Raw genomic sequence first — 25,927 nt, forward strand, 5'->3', positions numbered from 1 at the left:
ATAATGCCATGCTGGAGCAAAGGGGCTCCGGTAGGGGTCTAGTGCACATTTGCGCACGGTCACATTGGCCTCCGTGGGAATTGGAACTTTGACTTTATTTAAAAGTTTATTTGTAATACCAAAGTATATTAATGTCTGTGGTCACCAAACATCACCAGTTAAAGACGAACTGTCGTCACATTTCTCTCTTTCAATGCCTCAGTAATCGTTTTCACAGCTCGTGCCCACTTGCCCAGCACACACACACACACACACACACACACACACACACACACACACACACACAGCCTTCCACTGACATGACAGGACAGCCGTGGAAAGGGCTCCTCCAAGCCCAAATCTAACGGTGTTAATGAATGAGGAGGAATCGGTGTGATGTGGGGCAGTGGATGGGTACAGCAGCGCTACCTCAATGAATAATGTAGATGGGCATCAGCATGCGTCTCTAGCCTCTGCGAAAACACGAACGCTGGAAATCAACCTACAACCTTTTCAGCTTATTTAACCGCGACTCTGAGCATGGAAACGGGTCTGGTCGCGAATCATCAAGTGAAAAATGTTGGAAGCGGAGATCCCCCTCCTTCGCCTCTCCATCGCACACCTCCACAGCAACAGTCACACGCATTCCCTCATTCCCAGCAGCAGCAGCGAGCCGTCAGCCACAACAACAACAGCATCAAACCCACACCCGTGCGCGGAGATTTGGGGAATCGACAGGATGGAGGGGAAGAAAACGCTTTGGAGACGCAGGTCGATCGCCATCCGCGTTTGCTGAATACAAGTGACGAGGAAGATCGCTCGTCCAAACCCGGGGGGGAACGGATGGGCAGCAGGTACGAGCACTCCAACTTTGGACCAACGAGCAACAATAACAATAACAACAACAGCGGCGGCGGCGGCAACGCGTCCCAAAGCGGGAGCAGCTCAGTTTCTGAGTTGAATCATTATTACGGGAATGGAAGAGGAGGGCCTTGCTTTGATCAACATGGCGGACAACAAAGCCCTAGGACGGCTTTAATGCATCAGGCACCGAGCAACATGGATCAAGTGCAAAACTCCCACGAAGGGTACCATAATAATCCATACAACCACTATCCCAACTACCGGCCGGGGTACGGTGGCGCTGGATACGGTATGATGAGCCCATCGCGGCAGGGGAACATGATGGGCCCTGGTACCAATTCGCCCACTGCTGCTGCTAGTCATGGCAAGGCTGCTATGGCCTCTGTTGCCCCGGCTCCCGGTGCCAATGTTGGGGGCTTTCAGAGGTTTCCCGGACAGAACCAACAGCACCCTTCTGGAGCGACACCCACGCTAAACCAGCTCCTGACATCTCCGAGCCCGATGATGCGGGCATATGGCAGCGGCTATCAAGACTACAGTAACCCGCCGCCACAGCAGCAGCAGTCTGGGATGGGTTTGGGCAAAGACATGAGCTCCCCGTACAGCCCCGCTGCCAGCCACAGCTGGGGGGCACAACAAAGAAGCATCCCGTCCATGAGTCCTGGGAATAACGGGAACAGCAGAGCTCAGGTGAGCGTTTTAGCATACGTATGTGTCAAGCTTTGCATCAGGTCTAGCTGTGGCCTGATGCTATCCAGAACATTAGCTTTCAATGTCCTGCTTTTATATTTATTGAACGCACTGTATGTATATGAATGGTGAAATAACATGCCGGGTTTGTGGTCTCCTAGTGTAGGTAAGATTATCCCGGGGTTTGGTCTTGTATGTGGATGTTGACAGGCAGCAGAACATGTCAAGTTCTGCCCAAGGTGACTGTGCTAACGGTGTTAGCATGAGTTAGCCTGCGCCGAGGCTTCATTTCTGTTACAAGAGATTCCCGATACAACGATCACATATACTGGGCTGCTTGTATTCATACGCACAGTATAATATCACAGAAGCATTACCGAGAAATTAATGTCATGCTATTGAATAAATTATTAGCCGTGGTTTCGAATAAGAGCTCGTTCGGTGCCATTCAAATTTACGGAACGTTCTAGCATTGCGCCGCTGCTAAATACAAATACGCTGCTAGCGCGTTTTCTTCCAGATGTCAAGTGGAATAAAGCGATTGTGTGATTTAGTTATACTGCCCGGATGAAATTTCGTTGTCGTTTTCAACGTATGTTTGCCAGTAAGAACTGTCTGTCTGAAACGAAGAGCTAGACGGTGTTTTCAGCGCAGAGCGCTACTGATTAGCATTGTTAGCTGGTGTTAGCGCCATTGCGCCCGTCTGTCTTCACTTCATTATGCAGGAATTAATAAATGTTTTCGCATTCACCTCACATTCTCTAGCTATATTTTTTAAAACATTATATGTAACGTTACTGGTTTTCCTAAACGCAAACCATTGAAGTGTAAAGATATTATACGGCGGAATAGAAAAGCTGTATCTCAAAACCTAGACAGCTCGTTAGGTTTTGAGATATAATGTCATAGTATTTGTCTAGGTAGAATGCTGACTATTTAGGCTGCTTATTATGTTTTGAGACTGTTTTTGAGACCCGTAATTGCTTTCTAAGTAGGAAGCTCACTACGTTTTGAGAATATAGCCTACTGCTCTAAAATCCCGTCCTGGTTGCAGCTCACTAAGTTTTGAGACTATAATATTGAAAAATGTTGTCTAGCTGTGCAACAAACTTGGTTTTCAGATACAACCTTGGGTTTCAAAGTCCAGCTGGCCAAATCACAGTTTTTCACGTTCGATTTCAGTGATAAATTGACTTTCCTGCTTAATATGTTTTTATGCAGGTCTAGAGGGAAAGCTGACGAATCTATTGGAATAGTTTAGCATATATTAATATTCATCTTGCTAAATGCTGTAGGTTTTGTCTTAGTTAAACAATGAACACTTGTAATGTTTTGTTTGGTGTAAATGTATTAAATTGATGAAAGTTTTTTGGGGGGGTTTAGCTGTTTATAACCAATATGTGGCAATTGATGTATATTGTCTATTTTGTACTACTCATTCATTTCTAAATCTGTATTTGTTGACAAAAGACTGGTTAAATACTCGAGTTTATAGTTTATCATATGCAAGTGGCAAAAGCTGTCTGCTTTCAGTTCTCCAGCATCTTATGCGATCAGATGCTTTTTGGCCGCGGGCCCTTCTCTGTATGGATGAGCAGTCCTGACCTTCACACATGCAGATTAGCCATGCTTTCATAGTGGCACATGAAGAACATTTGTGCTGGATTGCCCAGGGTAATCCCAAGGCGAGCACAGGCAACATGACTGGAAGAGATGCCAAGACACCTGATAGCCCTCACGCCTTCCATTCATTCTTGACCAATTTTGTACAACACCCTGAGAGCATTTTGGATCTACCTTGGCAAATTATACAGTTTAAATAAATCTACAGTTTGGAATAAAGGTTAATGAAATCAGTTAATAACCAGTGTTGGGGAGTAGCTAACTGCAAGTAGTGATGCAACTAACTTAACTAAAAAATTTTGTTAGTAGCTTTTCCAGTAGCTTTTCCAGTAGCTAACTACTTTTTCCAGCAAATAGCGGTGTAGCATGACATTCAGTTTTGCGTTTTGAGGAACCTGCAATGTATTGAAGCAGCGCAGTGTCTTCTTATTATATCGCAAACTAAAATTGTGCATTACTGCCATCTATTGTTAGCTTATATCACGCATCTTGCAGCTTACAGTTAAATCAAGTCACCTTTATTTATATAACGCTTTTTACAGTACAGATTTTCAAAGCGGCTTTACAGTGATAACAGGAAAATAATTCCTGAGAAAGGATCGCCTGATGATTACGTAAAGGACGGGTGGGTTAATTTTTCACATGAATCGACTAGTAAAGGTTACATTTTTGTATAATCTATGTAAACCAAAGATTAAACGCTGTTTGCAGCGAAGACTTCAAGCACAAATGGATTTTAAATTGACTAATTGTCTTGCTTTATTGCACTCTATAAAATATCTATTTCTGTTTTAATTACAATGATCAATCAGTGTTTCCCATTAATTACTTGGACTAATCTGTCCCGCCACAATTCCGTAATGAACCTAAAGATCACAAACATTGTGTTTTGCACCATTGCTTTGGCAAAGCATCTGTCAATCTAACAGAAAACCAATTTGCGATATAACTTAGTGCGCTGCTTATCACACGGCAAAGCTATGATTTATTTAAATAAGGTATATAGTTTAGTTTGTTTTGGCGGGTTTCAGAGCGAAGCGCACTGTGCTCACGAGTCGTGTCTCAGAGCGGCTCCGTTCACAGTAAATGCTGCAAGCTCCATCACTGCATGTGCTGTGAATTTAACGTACATTTTCGACTACTCCCGTGTGTCCAATTTAAGTTGCATACATTCTTACACTTCTTACTTGACTTTGACAAACAATCAGTTTGAGATATATATTTGAGTATTAGTGTAGGCTATCTTTGGGTAGTTTACAAAACAATACTCTTTGAAATCACAATTGTATTGCATTACGTTGTTTTAAACCACAAATTATTAACAATTATTCAGTTATTTGTAATATACAATGCCATTGAAAATTGGACTAAATTGGACATTGAAAATGTGAATATGGGTAATTCAATTAATTAATTATTAAATTAATGAAATTCGGACGTACTACATCCGCCATGTTGTTACTGTCTCGTAACCTACCAGCGTTAGTTGCGTCGCTTCAATTCCATTCATAAATCCTCTCTTGTGGCCTCATGGGGGTAGTGAAGTGTCCATCGAATGCACACTTTAGAAGTAGTAGGTCATCCGGGGACATTTCGCCTACTGTTTTTTTAATTACCATGTATTCGAACATACTAACTACTCTGTTGGCGTACTGTTTTTCGCATACTATAGGCCTATAGTAGGGAAGTATTCGCTTTTGGATGCAGCGTGTATCTTAACTTCTTTAACTTATGAGTAGTTTGTACTCGTCACTTTTTTGTCAACCTCATCACATAACCTCCAGCAATGTAGCCACACCGTTTTAGTGTTAGTTAGAACTTTTTTTCTTACCGAATGAAATTGTTGCATGATTTTTAAAGGAATTTTACGGTAGTTGTTATAACCTTCCTTAAAATGCTATTTTATAAAACGGATAGTTCCTGTTTTTCTTGCTGATTGGTGAATTTTTTGCATTTGTGCAAATATCTAATATAATATGATATTAAGTGTTGCGACACAAATTTTTTGAAACGCATATAATCTGAATGTTTACAGAAGCCTTCGATCAGGAACAGCGGTTGAAATAAAATGGCAGACTGGTTGAATTACATAAATGAGTTTGTGTTTTGTGTGACAGATTTCAATTCTTTAGACATACATGAGGATGATGTTGACATTTATACTCATTTGCATTTTCAGAGAAAGGGCATTATGAGAATAACTTGAATTGTTAATGGCTTATCTTCAGCATGAAGCCCATTTAAGCGGTGCACTTTCCCCAGGACTCCAAGTGTGCGTTGCTCTGCCACTGGCTCCATGCAAAATGTAATTAGTGACAGAAATTCACCAATCCAGTATGTTAATTTGTCTGAAAGGTTTTACAAGCACTGTGACATTTTTTTAAAATATTAACTTGGTGTGTTCCTGGTTTTAACACACACACACACACACACACACACACACACACACACACACACACACACACACACACACACACACACACACACACACACACACACACACACACACACACACACACACACACACACACACACACACACACACACACACACACACACACACACACACACACATATCATTTCCAGAATACTATTAGTATTTTGGCTATTTACTGCCCCTTATGCATTTACACATGGTTTGTTATCATTTACACTATTGTTCAAAACTTTGGCATCAGCAAGATTTTTTTACGTTTTGAAAAGTCCCAATGCTGCATTGATTTGACCAAAAATACAGTGATATGTTTAAAATAACCTTTTTATATTAATATATTTTAAAATGTAATTTATTCCTGTGTAGTGTAACACGATCCTACGGAAATCAATTCTTTATGCTGATTTGGTGGTCAGTAAACATTTCTTATTATTATCAAAGGTAAAAATAGTTGTACTGCTAAATATTTTTGCGGAAACCGTGATGATTTTTTTTCAACATTCTTTGATGGAATAGAAATGTCAAAATAACAGCAAAAGCTGCATTTGGTCAATTGAATGCATCCTTGCTGATTCAAAGTAAAAAAAAGGTACTCCAAAAGTTTGAATGGTTGTGTACGTATTTAAAATTTGTATATTTCGTGATCATTTATTTGCAGTATTTCCAATTCTTGTGCAATTTTCCAGAGTTGAAATTCTAGTCACTAAATAAAATATTAATTATGTATTAAACATTTTATAAAGCAAGAAAGCACTCTGGGCTGTACTGTTTTGTGCACATTATGCCAACAAAGTCATTTAGCTGTGACTTTTTTAAATAATTTTTTTACACAGTATAGCATGACCTTGTTCTTGATTGCTGATTTAATGATGGACTTGATTTTAGTGCATCAATGTAGAATAAATTATAGAAGAAAGTGGTTTATAACCATATCAAATAGTAGACTTGTCATTGATGCCGTAAACTGCATCTTGAGTAAGAATGACCTGGAAACAATGTTCCACTATGGCCTAATGGTGCACAAACTCCTTCTGCTCTAAACTAGAGCAACTCTAATTTGGCAATATAGTTGTCTAGTCAGAGAAAATTGTGTGTGTGTGTGTGTGTGTGCCTGTGTGTGTGTGACAGCACAGCACTCTGGCATGACTGCTGACGCTCAAAATGTTCATTTATAGTGGCCTCCCAGGCTTTCTCAAATTGGTCACATTTTCTGTAAGTGCTGCTTCAATTGGCCTGAATTTGGCAGTGGCATGAGAAGATTAGCTTGGATGGCTCTCAGTCTTTCTGGCAAAGATGAGACACTTGAGAGAAAACCTGACCCCCCCCCATATCAGTCGATGGCACATTGCCCTGAATCTCTCCATTTACTGAACTGCTCAACCTTATGATTGCTATTTGTATTCCAGTCTGCTCAGGCATAATAGTCGTATAAATGTGTGACAGACTACCGTACGTTGGAAATGACTATTGCTGTTCTTCATGGTAAAGTGTTGACACCCTTCTCAACAGGTGTCACCAATGGACCCTATGGCCATGAAGCGTTCACAGATGTACGGGATGGGCAACAGTCCCTACTCTCAGCCGGGCGGATCTTATCCAGGACAGCCATACGGATCACCCACTCCTCACCGATACCCAATGGGAATGCAGGGGCGTGGCCAAGTTGGCATGGGAGGGATGCAGTACCCTCAGCAACAGGTAGAATTAATGATTTTCAGTTGCAGAAGAAATGTTAAGTCCCTTTTAGATGCAACTGTCACATGCAGCTTTGACTTCCACTTGAAAAGCTTTGCAGATACCATCATGGAAAGGCTATTTTACATGGTTGATTGAACCACCCTCGTAATGTCATGCGCTTGGTGCTTCAGTCCGTAGAGCTCCGTGCATTAGGAAATGTTGAAACGAATTATGTGAAAAAGGGTCTTTGTTGGTATTTTTAAATGCACAATAAATCACTTATAACCAGGCCTGTGGATAATTCTGCTGAATGTGCCACAGATTTAACAATTTAAAAACATCTACACTTATAGTGTGTCCCCCGACATTAAGACTTGTCATGTGCTTGTCCTTCGGACAAGTAAATCAGTCATTCACTTGTCCAAGTAAAAAAGTTGCTTGTCTGGAAAAAATACTTGTTTTTTTGGTGTAAATATAATTTATTCTGAAACCATATTCCTATCAGTGTTCTATCAGCTTTGACTAGGGATGCAACGGTACACGGTAAAATCCCGGACCGTTCGGTGACTTCGGTCAGCCCTGCACGGGACAATCTACCCTCGTGTCCCGCGGGACTTCGGTTTTGCCATTGAGTTCGCGCTGATCCTTTTAGTTTTTGCTTTAGGCGCCGTTCACATATCGCGCCTAAAAACGCGTAGAAAACGCTAGGCGCGCCGCGTTCTCCTTTTTCCAAAGCGCTAGGGCGGTTGCGCTCCGGAGGCGTCTGTCGTTGCTAAAGCAACCATCAGCTGCGCTCTGGTTGGTTCTTGTCACGTGACCTACGGTGCGCTTGCGGCATTCTGAAAAGTTGAGAATTTTCTCCACTGCTGGGGACATCGTTAGTGCCAACCGGTCTCGCCTTGCACCAGACAGTGTTGATAGACTCATCGTTTTGCACAAGAATCTCTCAATAGTGGATGAGTAAATAACATTGCACTTTGTATCCTGAATGCAGTATTTTTTTTATTATATTATTTTGCTCTGCTTTTTTTTATTCAAAGCACAAGCTAATTTATGTTTGTTAAAGGTAAAAGTGCACTTTTTCTTTCACATTGATCACTTCATATACCAGTTATCAAGGTTTGGAATTGGGATCCACTTGAATATTTTGAAGTGTGTTTGTTTACATTTTGTATTTCATATAAGTGATAGTTGAAGAGGTTGTATTACTTAGTGTTGTTCAGTACAGACTAGAGTGTTAATTTATTCCATACATTGATGTTCTTCCTATTGTGACATTCTGTTTATGTTCATAAGAAAAATAAAACATATTTTTGGGATGAAATAGCAGTCTCTTTCTGCACAAAGCATGTACCGAAACCGAACCGAGACCGTGGCCCAAAAACCGAGGTACGGACCGTACCGTGGGCTATCTGTACCGTTGCACCCCTAGCTTTGACATATTTAAATCTGCATTTGTGTGATATTTACCCTGTGCGCATTTTTATCTAATCTTATTATTTTTCATCTTTAATTTTAATTCTTAAATTGGATCAATAAATTCAATAAGAACAAGACACTACAGGGCTGTTACCAATCAAATTCAAACATTTACAAATTACAACTACATTAAATATTTTTTTTTAATTTTGTTTTTTTAAATATAAATAAGAAATTTGGCTAGTAGGTGGTGGCAAGTCATTAAGTCGTTCAAACAGCTGATTTGTTCAAGAATGAGGCAGTTGTTTATGAATGGGTCATTGAATATTTGAATCAACCAATTCATTCAAAACACTGAATCGTTCAGTAATGAAAGACAGCTGAGTGTTGCTGTGAGATGTGCAATGGTTCTGCTGTAATCTTTTATTGGAACAATTTTCACTGCTGAAATAGTACAAAAACAGTCAATATTACATCTAAAATGTAAGTGACTTAATATTAACTACTTGTTAATTGAACTGTCGTATGAAATCATTGTCACATTTTCAATCGTGATGGTATTCAGGAAGACCACTCTTGGTCGTGTGATGTTGCTTAACTGTATCATATGTTGAAAATGTTATAAATTCTCTTTCACTTGCCCCTTCAAAAAAATCCACTTGTCCCGGTCAAGCAGACAAGCGTTAACGACGAGCCCTGGACCCAAATAAATGGCTTGACAGGCACAGTTTTAGTCCTGTGTTGAAAGATTTTCAATGGAAACAGGAAGTTGTGGGATGACATTTTGAAGGGCCTTGTCTAGAGATGCACCGGTCGACCGGCCATCGATCGGAACCGGCTGGGTTTTGCTTCAAACACACGATCATCTGTCTACTCTCAGAGAGTGAATGTGCATTTCCATTCAGTCCGTCTGCTGTTTGCTTTGTGCAGGTATTGTTTATGTAGCATCATTTCACAAAGCTGAAGTGTGACCATTCTGTTTTTGCTTTAAATCTCGAAATTATACAATCTAATTGAAATCAAAAACAACTGCTCATGCTACATATGTAGCATCTTTGTTTGGATTGTGATTAAAATGCTAATTTCAAATGGATTCCGTTATTTTTTTGTTTGTTTAAGGCCAGTTTGGCCAGTAATAGAGCAAATAACAAAGTGCAACAGCCAGAACTCTGGAAGTAAAAATTCAGTTAATATTTTCTATAGGGGAATTGATTTTTTTAATGATACCGTAACACATTTTTTTGAGTTAGGACAACTTTGAATGAAATTGTTTAACCAACAAACAATATTAGTTAGAGGAATTTAATCATTTGTAACAAACACAAATTAAGTTGATAACAAATCAAATTAAGTTGATAAGTTGATGATAAATGAAGCTGCTCCAACTACTTGAGTTGTTGACCTGGAACCAATTAATATTATCTGTTTCAATTGGGTAAATCCTATTCTGGGTAAAATCCACAGCTTAAAATTAAAAATCGCTTTTTCAATGAAATAGTATTAAACTCCATGCCTTTTGCGGCAGTTGCTATGTGACCACAAAAAAAACAAAACAATTGTTGTTAAAAAAAGTCACTTGTGTTGTTTGCGGTCAAAAATGGCCGCAATAGGAAATGAATGGGAATAATATCATGGGGTCTTTAAATAATAATGTGTATGCTCTCTCATATCCCAGCTCCTTTTAACACAGAATTCAACATACTTTCATCACAATCGGCAAAAAAAATAAAAAAAAAATAAAAGAAAAAGTGCTTGGGCCTAGAAGTGTTTCTTGTCTGATGGCAATACTTCATTTTTTACCATACCAGAATGTTTTTACACTCCCCAAGCTGGCTGCCACATGAGGTTTTCCACTATTCTTCTATGATATCTACTTTCAATGCACAGCTACCTTCAACTACCAGAATTAGCAACACTGACTCATAGCTCTCAAAAAGATAAAGCAACGGTGCTCTTCATGCTGTTGAGTCCACAGGAAACTGAAGTGTCCCACAGGCCGACGGTCTGAATAGTGACGGCCCGAGGGGAAACGCAGAGTGTGGTGCAGAAGGAACGACTCTGTTGTGCCTGTCAGCGTGGAGCCACAGCACTCCCAGTGTAGCAGAGATGTTGACAGTCTAATGCGGCGCGTGTCTGTCAGAAGAGCTTGGCAGGCAGTCTGGCTGGGCTGGGCCGTCCTATTCTGGGTACAGACTGCCCTTCTAAATTTAGACTGGAAAGCTGGACTGTGTTAAGTTCAGCACCATTGCCTCTGAAATGTCGGGAATTAAACCAGTAGTATTGTAACCAAACATGTTTAATTCTCTACCACATTACTGTGAATGCTGTTTCATGTTGTCTTTAAAGTATTACTCTAACCTAATCTTTTCGTTTGTTTAACTTTTGGCAAAATGTGAAGGCTTAAGCAAGTAACACACTTCACGTAAACGCAGGTGTGAATGCTTGGCAAGCCACTGAAACTGTAATGCCATGGTAAAATAATTTATTGTTGAAGGCTTGAGATTGCAATCTGAATCTGAATACAAGATTTGATTTGTATTTATTTAAATCTGACATTTCTAGCTTTTTAACCTAAACCACTATCGCTAGCATGGCTTTGTTAGCATTATGCTAGCCTGTTAACTAGCCAATGTTATTGACTGCTTGTCTATAGCAATGTAGCAATTCCAGGCCTAGTTATAGCAGTTACGCATACATTCGTTTTTTTACTCAGTATTATTTGAAGAAAGAAAGTGATCAATTTGTACTATTATTCAGGTAGCTATTAACAGGTTGACAGATTATTAACTACGGCACTAGTTTAGCAACTGCCATCGAGATGAATGGTGATGATAACAGATAGACTTCTCCAGCTATTGTATACCTCCTTGTTTTGACACAAATTGGGAAAACAGCGATGCGTGAAATCGAGTGTTTGAGTTCACATACTTGAGCGTCTTTTTGGACCTTAGAAACACAAACTGCTATTTCAGCTCTCAGCCACTTTCTTTTCATTACCTGCAGATCCATTACACTGATCTTTGGTCAGCTATACTGACACAAGATCAGCAGGACAGCAGTCGTGAGCAGTTTCCTCCTGTGATTGCCCCTGGGTACGGACGTGACCTTTTTAGAACGAAAGATCAGAATCAGCAATCTCCTCCTGGCACGGAGGAATGTAGGAGAGGCACTAATCAAGGAAGACATCACCGAACGCGGCCAGCACATAATGAGATCATTACAGGAGAGAGTTTTGGGGTAATCTCTAACCCGAGGGGTGCGCCATGCATTTGTGCAGCTGTTAGTTGTCGGTGTTCTCGACCGAAAGGGATCCTGTAATGACTTTTATATACCAGGAGACCCAAGATGACCCAAGGATTGTGTGTGTGTGTGTGTGTGTGTGTGTGTGTGTGTGTGTGTGTGTGTGTGTGTGTGTGTGTGTGTGTGTGTGTGTGTGTGTGTGTGTGTGTGTGTGTGTGTGTGTGTGTGTGTGTGTGTGTGTGTGTGTGTGTGTGTGTGTGTGTGTCTGTGTGTGTGTGTGTCTGTGTGTGTGTGTGTGTGTGTGTGTGTGTGTGTGTGTGTGTGTGTGTGTGTGTGTGTGTGTGTGTGTGTGTGTGTTTTTACAACCATACCTGAAATTGGATGTTCATCTGGTCTGATACCAGGGGAATCCTGCTGTGTTATTTATATTGATCTTCTGTACAAAAAAATAGAAGAAGACAAAGATTAAAACTCAGAGGAAAAGCACCATTGTAAGGCAGAGGAAAATGGAGACAATGTCAAATATACTTATGAAGAACTGTGTATCAAACTCATCGCCTTTCGGGTGAAATTTGTTGTTCTAACATTGAAATTGAAAATCATTTAATTGATTTTGTTTTTTATTCTGACATTTTTGTTATACATAACCATTTTAGGCTGAAATGTTAGACTTGTCATTTTATAAAAATGTGATTTAAGTTGTTTAAATCATGTTTCCATAGACATTGGTGTGGTTTCTAAGGCTTTAAAACCATTTTCAATACATCATACTATAAAACAGTTGTGCTATTTTGAATTCACAAAGACATATTTGCCCAGTGGGTTTGACATGCGGTTTATTTACATGCGTGTAGGTTACTTGCGTGCGTCTCAGAGCGGCTTATTACAATACATAATATACATACTCTAAACAATCATCATTTACATTATGTATTTTAACAGTTTTGCTGAAACCATATGTTTACTTGCTTTTGATACTTTATTTGAACCAAGTATTATTGCCTCAATGTTATTATATATGTATTTTATGTCATTTGAAAGGCTTAGGTCTTTGCTTAGGTCTATTTTTATTACCACCAAAAATCGGATTACTCGATTATTCATCAAAATAATTGACCGATTAGTTACTCGACTATTCATCAAAATAATCTGCCGATTATTCATTAAAAATAATCGACCAATTACTCGGTTATTCATCAAAATAATCTGTTGATTATTCATCAAAATAATCTGCCGATTATTCATCAAAATAATCAACCAATTTCTCGATTATTCATCAAAATAATCGTTAGTGACCGCTCTTTTGTCCAGTCAGACATTGCAGAGCATGATGATGGCGTTAGGTGTGTTTAATGAGCGTGTGTGAGCTCAGGTGGATGAGGAGCAGGTGCGTGGCAGGGGCCGCTGGTCCTGACAGGCATTTTGAGGGTTCTGTAAGAGGACAGGTCCTATCACAACACAATCAGCAGAAGCCATCTCCCCCTGAGGCACTGCCTCTGACCATCTGACCGACACTCACCTGCCCTGCTGTCCACATTTCTGACAAGCACCGTACATGGCAGAGAAACGGATTAAATGTGCTCTTTGTGTTTGGACACAATCTCTTAGTGGGATTTTGGAGCAATTCCGCACTGTCCTGTTAAATCCTGCTGTTTTATTTCAGTGATGGAAAGACTGGAAATGCATGGCTGTTATCCTTTGACATTTCCCTCAAATGACACAGACGGGTACAAATCCTAAAGAAAAGCTGTCTCAATTTTGTACGTGCAGTTGTTAAAATGGGGATATATATATATTTATATATATTCACACATTGAATATAATAGGGATGCATGATATATTGGCCACCATATCGGTATTAACCCATATATGTTCATTTTTTATGTTATCATTATCAGCCCGATAAGAAAATTTGGCTTCGATAAATAATGGATTATTTCCTTCAGCTGAGACACTTCAGATGCGCACTGACGAAATTGCTTGAAATATGATTGGAATCACTTAAATAAAGGAAAATGCAGTTAAGTGCAGCATGTGCAGTGCAAGTCTGTCATATTCATGGGTTTCATCCAGTCCCTTTCCACAGGTGTATAAAATCAAGCACCTAGATTATGAATGCAGACTGCATTGTGCTTGATTAATACACCTGTGGAAAGGGACCGGATGAAATCCATGAATAGGCTACATAAAATTATGAGAACATTATAATTGTGTGCTTGGGACATTGGGACTTTTTTTGTAATCAGGCTCTCAAAAATTATATACATTTTTTGATTCAGATTTATCAGCCAATATATCAGTTATCGGCTTTCAAATATAAAGATTTATCGTTCATTATCGGTATCGGCCAAAATGTTCAAATCGGTGCATCCCTAGAATATAATAATGTATAATATTATATAGTTTTTTTTGTGTGGCTTTTTTCCGCTTTATTGCACACTGAAAGTGACGAGAGAGAAGGAAGCAACGGGAGAAGATAAAGGGGAACAGGATTAGGAAAGGATCTCAAACTCGGGTCATCCGAGGCATTGCTGTCCACAAGGCTATGGCTTCAACTTACTTTCTAATGTAAAATGAGACCAAAAAAAACTTGATTGAGAAAATTATTTTTGCAGTCTAGATTAGGGTTTGTCCTTGCTTGACTTCCGTTTCCTCATTAAAGAAGCTCAGAGAACACGGCTCTCAACACAATTCCCATCCGAGCCTCGTGAGTGTATGCGCACGTACCGTCGCTGACATACTTTTGCATGTATTAGAGAGATGAGCGGGAAAAACACATCATCATGGTTCGTGGATTTGTTTTCTGTTTGGTATGAATGACAAATGAGAATTACAGCGGATGAAGGGAGCGGGTAACGGGGGGCTCAGATGGGAGGACAGCGTGCCAATAGCAGCTGTTGCCTTGAAAAACTCTTACATAAGAGCGTCACAATAACAGCTTGTCGTGAATCAAAGGAGGGGGAACAGTTGTGCATTACTAAAGCACTAACACACCCACGGGGACCCTCGGTGATCAGATGTCTCCCATCATCCCTCACTGCAGCAGAATACGGTTGTCGGTCCTGTTTGGGGTGTTGTGTTCATCCACAGTTCGGTTTTAAAAGAGACTGACCGCATTCTATAACCAAAGTGACTCACAACTAGGTTCACGACTATCGATTATTTTGATAATCGATTAATCTGTCGATTATTTCTTTGATTAGTCGATTAATCGGATGAGAATCCAAAAATGCAAATATCATTTAATTCATTTTAATCCATTATTTAACCCATCATACACGTGAAACTATCAACTGTAATTTTTTATTTTTTTTCATTATCAATTATCATTTATTATTATTTATTATTATTATTTTAATATTTTATCATTTTAATATTTTATTATTATTATTATTAGTAGTAGTATTATTTATGTTACAGGACTCGCAACTGAATTTTGAGGGCATGTTTGGTTTATATAGGGTGTATTAACAGCAATTCTGTGGACAATAGTTGTCTGTTGCCTGATGTGAGCACTTAGTGGGATATTATTTGCTGTCAGTCACTAATGCTATATCTGTCAACCTCTCTCAGGCTGAAAAATGACAGAAAATAGCAGCATAGTGTGGTCGGAGAGCAAAACATAACACCTGTTAAGTGTTTCGGTGGAAAAATCACAATTGGTAGAGATCCAGAGAGTTTTTGACTGAATATCTGAGAGCAAAAAAAAAAAAAAAAAAGAGCAGGACTTGTCAAAAAAAATATTGATTGAATAAATAAAATCCTTAGACACAATTAAATTAAATTTTGAAATATGAATTTTGTTGTGATTATAATTAAATGTAATAAACAAAATAAGAAATATAGTGCAATAATAATATTATTGTAAAATAAAAAAATTTGTATTTCATTATAATAATACTACTAATGGAAAACTGTAAAATTATTCTGATAGGACCAGATTTACTAAACAGGGCAAATTACTGTGAGAGCGCAATTCCAAAATAGCCCAACCACAAAAATGTGTCAACAACCTTTTTTCCCTTGACTAAGATTTTTCATTTTTGGTTCCTCTGGCGAACTTAGAATTTAGAAAATGAGCGATATATTGACCAAAAAGCACAAAATATGTTTTTTTTAAGCTATATTGTCTAGACCTTCTGTTCATGCAGGTGTAATGCGATCCTCTCCTGTTCTGCATGTAGTACAGGGCAATTTGAGCGTGTTCTCCACACCTGTTAATAAATATGTCTGTTAATCCAAAACACAGCCTGTTCCAGCACTGTGAGAATCATTTACTCCTGACTTGAGACGTCACGCCCCAGACGCAGAAATTTCAGAACGGATTAGCATTGTAAAGTAGTCGGTTAATGTTCCGGGGCGGATCACCATTTTAAATGCTTCAGAGATGAATAATAATCGTCCTCCCTGCCGTGACATGCCCTGTGAAGCGTTTGAGAAGCGTTTGAGATGGTTGGTCTGTGAACGAGTGCTGACTCTCATGTTTGTGTCCAGATGCCTGCTCAGTACGGGCCACAGGGGATGGGCGGCTACTGTCAGCAGGGGCAGCCCCCGTACTTCAGTCCTCCACAACAGCAGTCCGCGGCCCCCTCGCAACCCCCCTACATGCAGCAGCGCCCTCCAACACAACAGGTAAGCATTTACACTACTATATGGCTACCAAAGTGTCCTTGTTCTCACCTTGTTTTATTTAGATTTTTGCTACATATATATATATATATATATATATATATATATAATTTTTTTTTTTTTTTTTTTTTTTTTTAAACGGAGTGCCTATTTACACTAAGTGCAGATAACCGCCTTGTTGGCAGAGGCTATTTACAATAACTCCAAAATGACGGAAGACGCTATACAATAGCTATAGTGTAGGGGTAAGACGCGTGGCAGAAAGTTTTGATGCAAATCTGCCTTTTGCCGAACTCACTCTACTCCCTTTTCCCATCACATATCAGATCGGAAAGGCATTTATTTGCAATAAAAATGAATATAATATGCGAAAAGTCTAATGTTTGTTTAACGATAAAGGGCCCTATTTTAATGATCTTAACGCATGGTCTAAAGCGCACGGCGCAAGTTCACTTAGGGCGTGTCCGAATTCACTTTTGCTAGTTTAACACCGGGAAAAATGGTTGGCGCTCCCGCCGCATGGTCTAAAAGGGTTGTCCCTATTCTCTTAATGAGTAATGGGTGTGTTTTGGGATTTACGTTAAAACAATCAGGGTCTCATCTCCCATTCCCTTTAAATGACAGTTGCGCTCACGCCATGGCGGATTCGCTATTTACATGACGGAATTTGATAGTGGAAAGACCGAACATGTCTCCAGAGCGCAAACGGAACTGCTCGTGCGCGAGGTAAAAGTGTGCAAGCAGACCATCTACGGGACAAGCAGGATTCCACCATATCTTTATGTACACAATAATAATCTTTTACATTGTAATCATTTTATTTTTAAGATTTGGCATGTTTGTGTGCTGCTGCACACTGTGTGTTTAATAAGCAGAGTGTACGCGCGTTGTGGACCCACCTATAGGCGCACATTATTAACAAAAAATATTGACTTTAGACCAGGTTTCAGTTGGTCAATGGCGCAGTCTATTTCTGTTACCTCAAAATAGCAACGCGCCAACAATGTGCCAGAACACACCTCGTTTTCAGACCAGCGCATGGGCGCACAAACTAGCAAAAAACACTTGCGTCACGCTTGGCGCTGCATTGCGCCGGATGTAAGATAGGGCCCAAAGTGTTTATCGATTTGGTGAACGGAGGGCTTTATTGTCCCGATAAGGCAGCATCCATTTAATAATTGTGATAAATATAATAATTTACACTCTTTCATTTATTATTATTATTATTATTATTGCATACCGTTTAATGTACAACAACACTGAGGCGCAAATAGTGTCTGCCACTATTTATAAGTATAAATATCATCTTAATACTATTAACACTTATTGCAAAGAAAATACTGCTGTTTTTACATAGTGTAAATAGAATCCATCGCTATTTTCATTTAGTGCAAATAGCCGCTGCCTTTTCGAAATGAAGTCAAAAGTACTTTGGTACTAAGTCAGCACTGAAATGTTAAAAATGTGACGATGCCAGCATTTCTGTAGTACAGAGTACCGGGTACCCTGCTTTCAAATGCTCCTGTGTGTATCTGTGTAAGCGCTTTGTAAAGAGCGTCAAAGATTTCTATATAACAATGTGTTTTTTAAAGCGTGTATCATTGTAGCCAATCACAGACATTTCTGTTGAGCACGTGAATGCAATGGCCAATCAGATGTGTTTAAGTTAGTCAGAATCCGCGCAACACAGAGTTTCTTTCACCACATGCTTTGGAGTTGTGCACACTCGTGAATCCTTCATTATTTCCAACAAAGTGTAAATATGATGTAAATAAGAGATTCATTGTGCAGTCACACAGCTTTTTTTGATAAGAGCGGGAGAGATCTGCTACTTATTCCATGTAATGTGCATGTGTTTCTTTGTCTGTTATTTTATTACAAGTATTTCACTTGTTATAAATAATTTTTACTTATAAACATTTAAATGCTACATGCTGTTTAAATGTATTATTTACTATAATTATTATCATCATAAATGATAAACTCATTTAATTTAATGGATATTTTTATTTTCAAATAGTTAAATAATATTAAGTAAAATAGTTCCAACAGTTTTCGCTATGGTACCAAAATTTTTTACCAAGAACCGTGAAATTTTACAGGTATTGGTACAGACTGCTGGAATTTTGGTACCGTGGCAACCCTACATTTTACTCTTAAGTCATGTTTTTTTTTTTTATGTTGTTGCAAAACACCTTCATAAAAAAACTCTCCAACCAATAAGATATCAACTTTTGAGTTGTGTGTTCCTAACCAATATTCCTGATATACGTCGAGCCTTTGATATCATTGGTAGAATCTCTTGAAGGTCATATTTTACAACAAAAAAAAGAAAAAAAAAGATTATAAAGAAAAAGAAGCCTATGTTTATTTAATTTTTTATTGGGGCATTATTTTCATGACAGTTAAGTATGCAAATAAACAATACAATTGCTTTTTCACATTATAATGAGAATGAGATTTTTCTGGCAGTTTATATTTTTCCCAAATCACATTACAACAATTAGCTCCACCCCCTTTACACTCTCTCTCTCTCTCTCTCTCTCTCTCTCTCTCTCTCTCTCTCTCTCTCTCTCTCTCTCTCTCTCTCTCCTCTCCCTCTCTTTCTCTCTCTCTCTCTCTCTCTCACACACACACACACACACACACACACACACACACACACACACACACACACACACACACACACACACACACACACACACACACAGTTGAGTATCTAGAGAAACAAACAGCTTGTTCTTAACGGGCTGCAGCACACGCACACACACTCAAATAGTTTGGAGAAAGCGGTAAAAGAAACTGGCCTTGAGTGGATGTCTCACGGGTGTGTGTGTAATATCAGTGAGGACAGCACTGCCATGCGCCTCATATTGCTATCACACTCTGTTTATTCCCTGGACCTTAAAGGCATTATTTTCATTTTCTCTTATATGACACTGAGGCTGATTGAGAAAAACGGTTTCATTTTCTTCCTCTGTGCCGTTGCTTCCAGTGTCTCTGACAGGAGAGATTGTGGGGAGGAGGAAAACTGCAGCAAGTGGGAGATACAGTGGCCTCCAAATGTCTGAGAAAGTTTTAGGATTTTCATTTTAAACAAAGAAAAGTTACTTAAAATGAGGGTGAAATGTATTTGTGACACTGATCATATGAACTCCTTTGGTCAAAAGGATGTTCATGCAGCTCGAGTGTTGCTGTCATTGAAGCAAGAAGGGGACAACTTTTCGGATTGTTATGCTAAAAGAAATCATTTGTAAATTATTTTTATATATTTTTTAAATTAGAAAAGAATGAAAGACATTTTCCCTTTGGTCTCAGAGTTTTAGAGCCGCTGTATTTTCAGGTCTTTTTCTTCAGGCAGAACTTTGAACTTCAAATTGTTAAGAACTTGGCTGTGTCTCAATTTGCATACTAATATTAGGCACTACGCTGTTATTCACTGGTGATGGGAAAGTACATTCTTTTAAAGCTGCAGTCACATTTACCATTGCTTATCAAAATTTCACAGCCGAAAGAAAGCGGAACTGGGCTTGACAAAATACGATGAATGAAATACGGGAGTAGTGACGATATAATGTATAATAAACATCCCAAGCTATTGCCAGCTAGCAAACAAACCAACCATACTGCTGAATCAAGAGGCTTGCTATTGGTCGGCACGGAACTTGATACAAAATTTGCCACTGGAAGTGCATCAGGTGAATTTTTTCATTGTTCTGGTGCTAAATGTGATAACTTGGTGTGTAGTCAGATGTTAGTATGTCTATATTAGGATAACTGCAATGTCACAAAATTCCATACCCAAGACCCATCTAAATTTATTTGATATAAATTCAGTATTACTTGACTTTGAGGTTTATACATTTAAAAAGAGTGGGAGCACAATAAAACTGTTACGATCTTTGGGGTGTTACAAGGACATAGAGAAAAAAACGCAAAGGATTGTAAAAGTAAGGCTGCGTTATGCAACTGTACACTCATAGGCATTTGGGGCCAATTGCACCAGCTGTGTGTAAGTTACAACTTAGCCTAGTTTTGACGTAAAGGCGCACTAAGTTAAAACGTACACATTATTAAATATTTTTGCGTTGCACAATTAAACTTAGTTGAAACGTATATAAACTATATATTTACGGAAGTCTCAAATGCATACTTAAAGTTTGCATACATTTTTCAGCGTAACACTTTGTGACACACTAATTCTTATCTCACATACTACTTAGGATGTAGTTTAGGATATTTCGATATGTATCGATACTGAAATATCTGAAACGGTTCCAATACTCATTTCTGCTGTATCGATACACTGATACCAGCTGCACGCTATCACTCTCTCTTCTCTCCGACAGCGAATTGACACACACACCCGCCTCCTCTCACTCACGAGTCTCATTGTTTGTCATTCCCGCAGGATTCACGCTCACACAAACAGCTTGCGGGTACAAAAGTGACTTTTTTTCCCCGATGCTTATTGCCAAAATTGTTAAAATGCCCGTCTTGCAGAGTATTCAGGTGAATACAGTCAGTTTTGGAACGTAAATAGTTGAGAGAAAAACGCATGTTTAACAGTATATTGGATCTGTGCATAAGCTCTTAAAGTGACAGTAGCCTAATAAACCTGCTGCTGTCGGTCATGTTAATCAAAGAACAAAAGACCTAGAGAAAATCACTCGAGTCTCTTGACTGAACAACTTTTGTAACTTTAATTGTAAGCATTAATCTGTATTTAATATTTACAATGAAAAATCCAGTGTTATTTTACATTTGATTACTTTCATTTCTGTACTATTTCTTTCCTGAATACCCACCTGAAAAACTTTAAGCCATGTTTATTTAATTTGTGTCTTTATTCTATTGTATTTATTTGTGCTATCGGTTGCGATTTGTTTATTTCCTCTTATTTTATTACTGACTGTTTACTGTCTTTTTTTGTAAATGTAGTTCAATGATTCAAATAAAGCCTCCCTGTGCTGTGTAAGAAATTACCCAAATTATAAAAAAAATTGTGAGATAATAACAAACTTATCTGTATCAGTTTTCCCCCCACGGTATCGAAAATGGTATTGAATATCAATATTTTTCAAGGTATCGTATCGAATTTGAAAATTCCAGTATCGTGACAACACTAATAAAATGTAGTACGTGAATTAGGACACGGCGTGATATTCTGAAAATGATGGTTCATCATCAGTGCCTGAAGACTGTTTAATGTTAGCTTGGGAACAAGCTTTCCTCATCATCCCCGGAGTCCCCATACTTGGTCTGGTTAAAATCAACCGCTAAATCAAAGCTCTGGCTTTCATTAGAGCTTCTCAGAGTGGTCTCTTCATGACCCCTAACCTGACGTTCTCCTCTGTTTGGTGTATATCGTCAATTAGCACCATGTGCTGGCCATGAAAGGTACATTTAGCTGACCCAGTCTCAGAGCATCTGCTGACCATACCATTAATAAAAAGTCACGTTGACTTCAGGATGAGTGTGTGTTTTAAAGACAACATGAAAACAGCATTCACAATTACTGGTAGACCAGTTTAAGATTTGATTGCCTCAATATTGGCTTACTACGATATTATTGGTTAATTTTGTTGTTCCCTGCCCGTATGGACTTGGTGACAATCAGCAAAAAAACAATTTCGAAAGTAAATACTGTCAATTTAGGTTTCATTGCATCTTTTAAAGAGACATTATGTCCCTCACGCGCCAACTAAACATCAAAACTGTGCAGGCATGATGCAATTTCAGACAAGCCATTACAATAGGGCATTAATCACACTGAAGGGATGTTTTTCGTTTTATCTGTAGCTCAAAGAACGATCCGTTAATCATTGTGCTGAAACCGTAGAGGCACAAGGGACTCAAAAAACCATAAAGAAATGGATTTGATTTTTTTCATGGACATGTTGAGTTTTACGAGTCTCAGATGCATTTGTCTTCTTACAGCGACGTTTTCATCTAGACACACCCTGTGTAAACACGTCTTGTTCAGCACGGCCCCTCGGTTGAGAGAAAACAGGAAGAAATGAAGAAATAAAATTGAGCTCTGACTCGAATCAGAACGTATTGACCTCAAAACTCTTTCCTCAGGCAATTGGAGCTACTCCATTGATGTTTTTATTTTTATTTTTTTATATATATATATTTTTAATCCCATCAAACATCCATAAAAAGCAATAGAGGGGGTTGAAAAAATCTTCAATTAGCCACAAAACCTACATTCTCTATATGTAGGTTTTGTGGCTAATTGAAGATTTTTTCAACCCCCTCTATTAATAAACATTGTTTACTCATTATTATTTTTATTATTATTATTAAAATGGTATTTTTTTTAAGCAAATACATCCTTCTATATAATATAGACCATAATATGTTAAATGAGGATAGTCAGCATAATATGAATTTTCACCCTGTCTATTTTGTTAGCAAATGGTATAGATCTTACTGTGAACAATTCATTCATGCATTTTTGTTTGTTTGTTTGTTTCTTTTTAAATATACATTGTGATGTTTAATCAGAATTCCACAGCTCGAGTTTCCAGTGAAAATAACAGATCTTCGGTGACATATGCCGGACTTCTCCAATTATTTTGTTCCGGTTAAACCCTGCCACTCCACAATTGTACAGAATGCAGTCTGGTCACGTGTTTTTGATTTGTGATTGAAGAGGGAAAATTTCATAACATTTTGGACCCTTCTTTACACCTGTATTTTAGCACTGTCGCATTTCAAACGGATGAAAGTTAAGTGTAATTTTTAAATTGATATTGAAAGTCCCCCTGTAGTCAATAATTGTATCACTTAAAACTCATCTTTGATCACCAAAATGACATATTTAAAAGTTTTTTCCTTTCAGGCCTCAAAATAACTTGAATGTAACTCTACACCCTTGCCTCATTTAGTATATGCGGTTCTATGAATATGCAAATGAGCCCCGCCTCCACTCACTCACACCAGCTCAGAGATCCACTCGTTGATGATCACACGTTGATCTGATTGGTTACAAGGTAGTTCGTGACGTCAGAAACATCAGCGATTTCAAACCGCGTTTTTGAGACCGTCTTTGGTTCACTGCAGTTTTAGGGAGAAAAACCACGTAGTACCACATAGACACATTAACAACATTAAAAGCCTGATTGTCACCACAGGGGGACTTTAACATATATTAATATTTAACTTTAATAAATAAAGGAGTGCATTTAATGGACACATTCATTTTTGCGGTGGTATTGAAATCATTATATCATGTGTAGTAAAATTCCCCAGTATTTGTATTGACAACCCTACACAGCATGGTGGAAGTGAATTTTGAGTATTTGAGAGGAAAAGCGTGTCACTCGGGAGGTATCACATTGTTCTGCTGTGAATATTGGAGGTCTCTCTGTCCGTTATCGCAGTGGAGCAGCTGTTACGGCTCTGAATCAGCACATGCCTGAGCGCTGATGTAATGGCCCAACTGTAAACAGCCGTCTGTGTGTGTGGCCTGGCCATGACCCAGAGTCAATACGCACACACACACATACAGCTCCGTCTGGTTTGGGAATGCCCCCCTTCTTTTTTCCTTTTTTTTGCCCAGTGTTTTTTCCCACAGTTGAATGAAGTGAGCGGAAGGGAGTTCTGGGTGATGTTTGTATACATGAGTGAATTGCAGGCAGGGCAACCTTAGTTGCCACACTTTCAAAATTCTTTCCGGTTTTCCTTTTCTGAAGTGTATTTGCTTTGGAAAGTCAAGTATCCACTTACAGAAAAGATGCTGTAATTAATTTTCTTTTGGCTTGAGACCCACAGTGTTATTGGTATATTGCTGCAAAAAAAAGGATGGTTCAGACCTGTATGATTTTTCTTCTTCTTCTGTGGAACACAAAATGAGATTAATTGTTTTTCTTTTTATGTTGTTGTAACATTTAGTTGTGAATTCTGCAGTTGAAATTGACTAACACATGCCCTATCCAAAATGGCACCCTAAACACTTGTGGTCTTCCTACGAGTCCGCAATTTCATGATGTAATGAGTCTGCTGCGAATCTCACACCATTAAGCATTTACATAATGAATCTCTTATTTACATCGTTTTTACACTTAGTTGGTTATAACTAAGTGATTTGTAAGTGTGGAGAACACTCTGAACACACTCTGATTCTGTCTACCTAAAACATGTCTGTGATAGGCTACAGTGCTCAGTGCTGCAAAAAGCACGTTGTAAATAGAAACCTTTGACGCTCTTCACAGATCTCTCACACAAATACGCATGGAAGCGTTTGAAAGTAACTGCCTATCAGCGGGTACCGGATTGACCCGATAGTGTGAAGATTTGATGTGAAAGTAATACAATATAAAAATGTATATTAAAAAAAGTGTAATTAATTAGTAATTTTTTGTAATCGATTGACATTATAACAAATATTAATATATATGGATTTGTGAAAATATACATTACCGATTTAGTTTTAATAAAATTTATACTTTTATTTGGCAAGTATAGTATTCAATTTATCAAAAGTGACGCTTTACATTTACATTTGTAATATATATTTTTTAAACATTCTATTTATCAAAGAAACCTGAAAAAAATAAAATAATGTAGCACGGGTCGGTTTCCACAATATATTTATAATATACACTATACTTTGATAATGATGATTCTTAAACACCAAATCAGCAATTAGAATTTCTAATGGATCATGTGACACTGAAGACTGGAGTAATGGCTGCTGAAAATTTTCAAATTTCCTTGTATAGAAAACAATAATTCACAAAATAACTTTTGTATATTAAAAACGGCAACAAATACCAACAAACAAGTCGGCTGTTGAAAATAACTGTCATGATGAAAGTGCCCCAACAGACACTGACGAACGCTGATTGAACATGTTCAGTCGGGTGAAAACAAACCCCGACCAACACCAACAGGGTAACACACTGATCTGACAAAACCCAACAAACGTGTCTGTGCAGTGTGAATTGGCCTTAAGAGGCTTCATTCAAAAAAGAAAAAAAAAGAAAAGAAAAAAAAAGTACTTACCCCACAGATTAGAATAATTATTTAACAATTAAAACATAATACAAATGTAAATATGATTATAAATGTATAAAGATTGTGCCATCTTTCTTGAAGTTCGGTAGAATCACGCCTCGCAGAACTATTATCCAGTTCTTTTATCTGGACATTCAGCCAAACATAAATAGGCCAGCAAATAGTTTTTGGGTGAACTATTCCTTAAATGTTTTTTTTTTTTTATCCCCTTATGCAGATTGCATAATTTATGGTTGATATCAGTGCACAGTCTGCTTTTTAGCCGTCAGACATGCCTCAGCATTTCTGCATGAACAGCCGTTCTGCTCGTGTGAATCAGAGTCTGTGGATGAAGCACAATTATGG

At 38.4% G+C, this 25,927-nt stretch overlaps 1 protein-coding gene across 6 annotated transcripts in view; it reads left to right on the forward strand.

Moving 5' to 3' along the window:
- Positions 1–307: 307 nt before the first annotated feature.
- Positions 308–25,927, forward strand: part of arid1b (AT-rich interactive domain 1B) — an 80,219-nt gene continuing 54,599 nt past the window's right edge. For 4 of the 6 annotated variants that reach the window (XM_082148430.1, XM_082148434.1, XM_082148435.1 and 1 more), the window contains exons 1-3: positions 309–1,533; positions 7,100–7,288; positions 16,421–16,558. In XM_082148430.1, coding sequence (XP_082004556.1) covers positions 520–1,533; positions 7,100–7,288; positions 16,421–16,558 — 1,341 coding nt within the window. In that variant the 5' untranslated portion in view covers positions 309–519. Of the gene's footprint in view, positions 1,534–7,099; positions 7,289–16,420; positions 16,559–25,927 lie in introns of all 6 variants that reach the window. The other 2 variants (XM_082148431.1, XM_082148432.1) reach the window with 1 other exon arrangement.

Source organism: Leuciscus leuciscus (assembly GCF_965113295.1).
Source record: "Leuciscus leuciscus genome assembly, chromosome: 19".
In the NCBI taxonomy this organism is placed as follows: domain Eukaryota; kingdom Metazoa; phylum Chordata; class Actinopteri; order Cypriniformes; family Leuciscidae; genus Leuciscus; species Leuciscus leuciscus.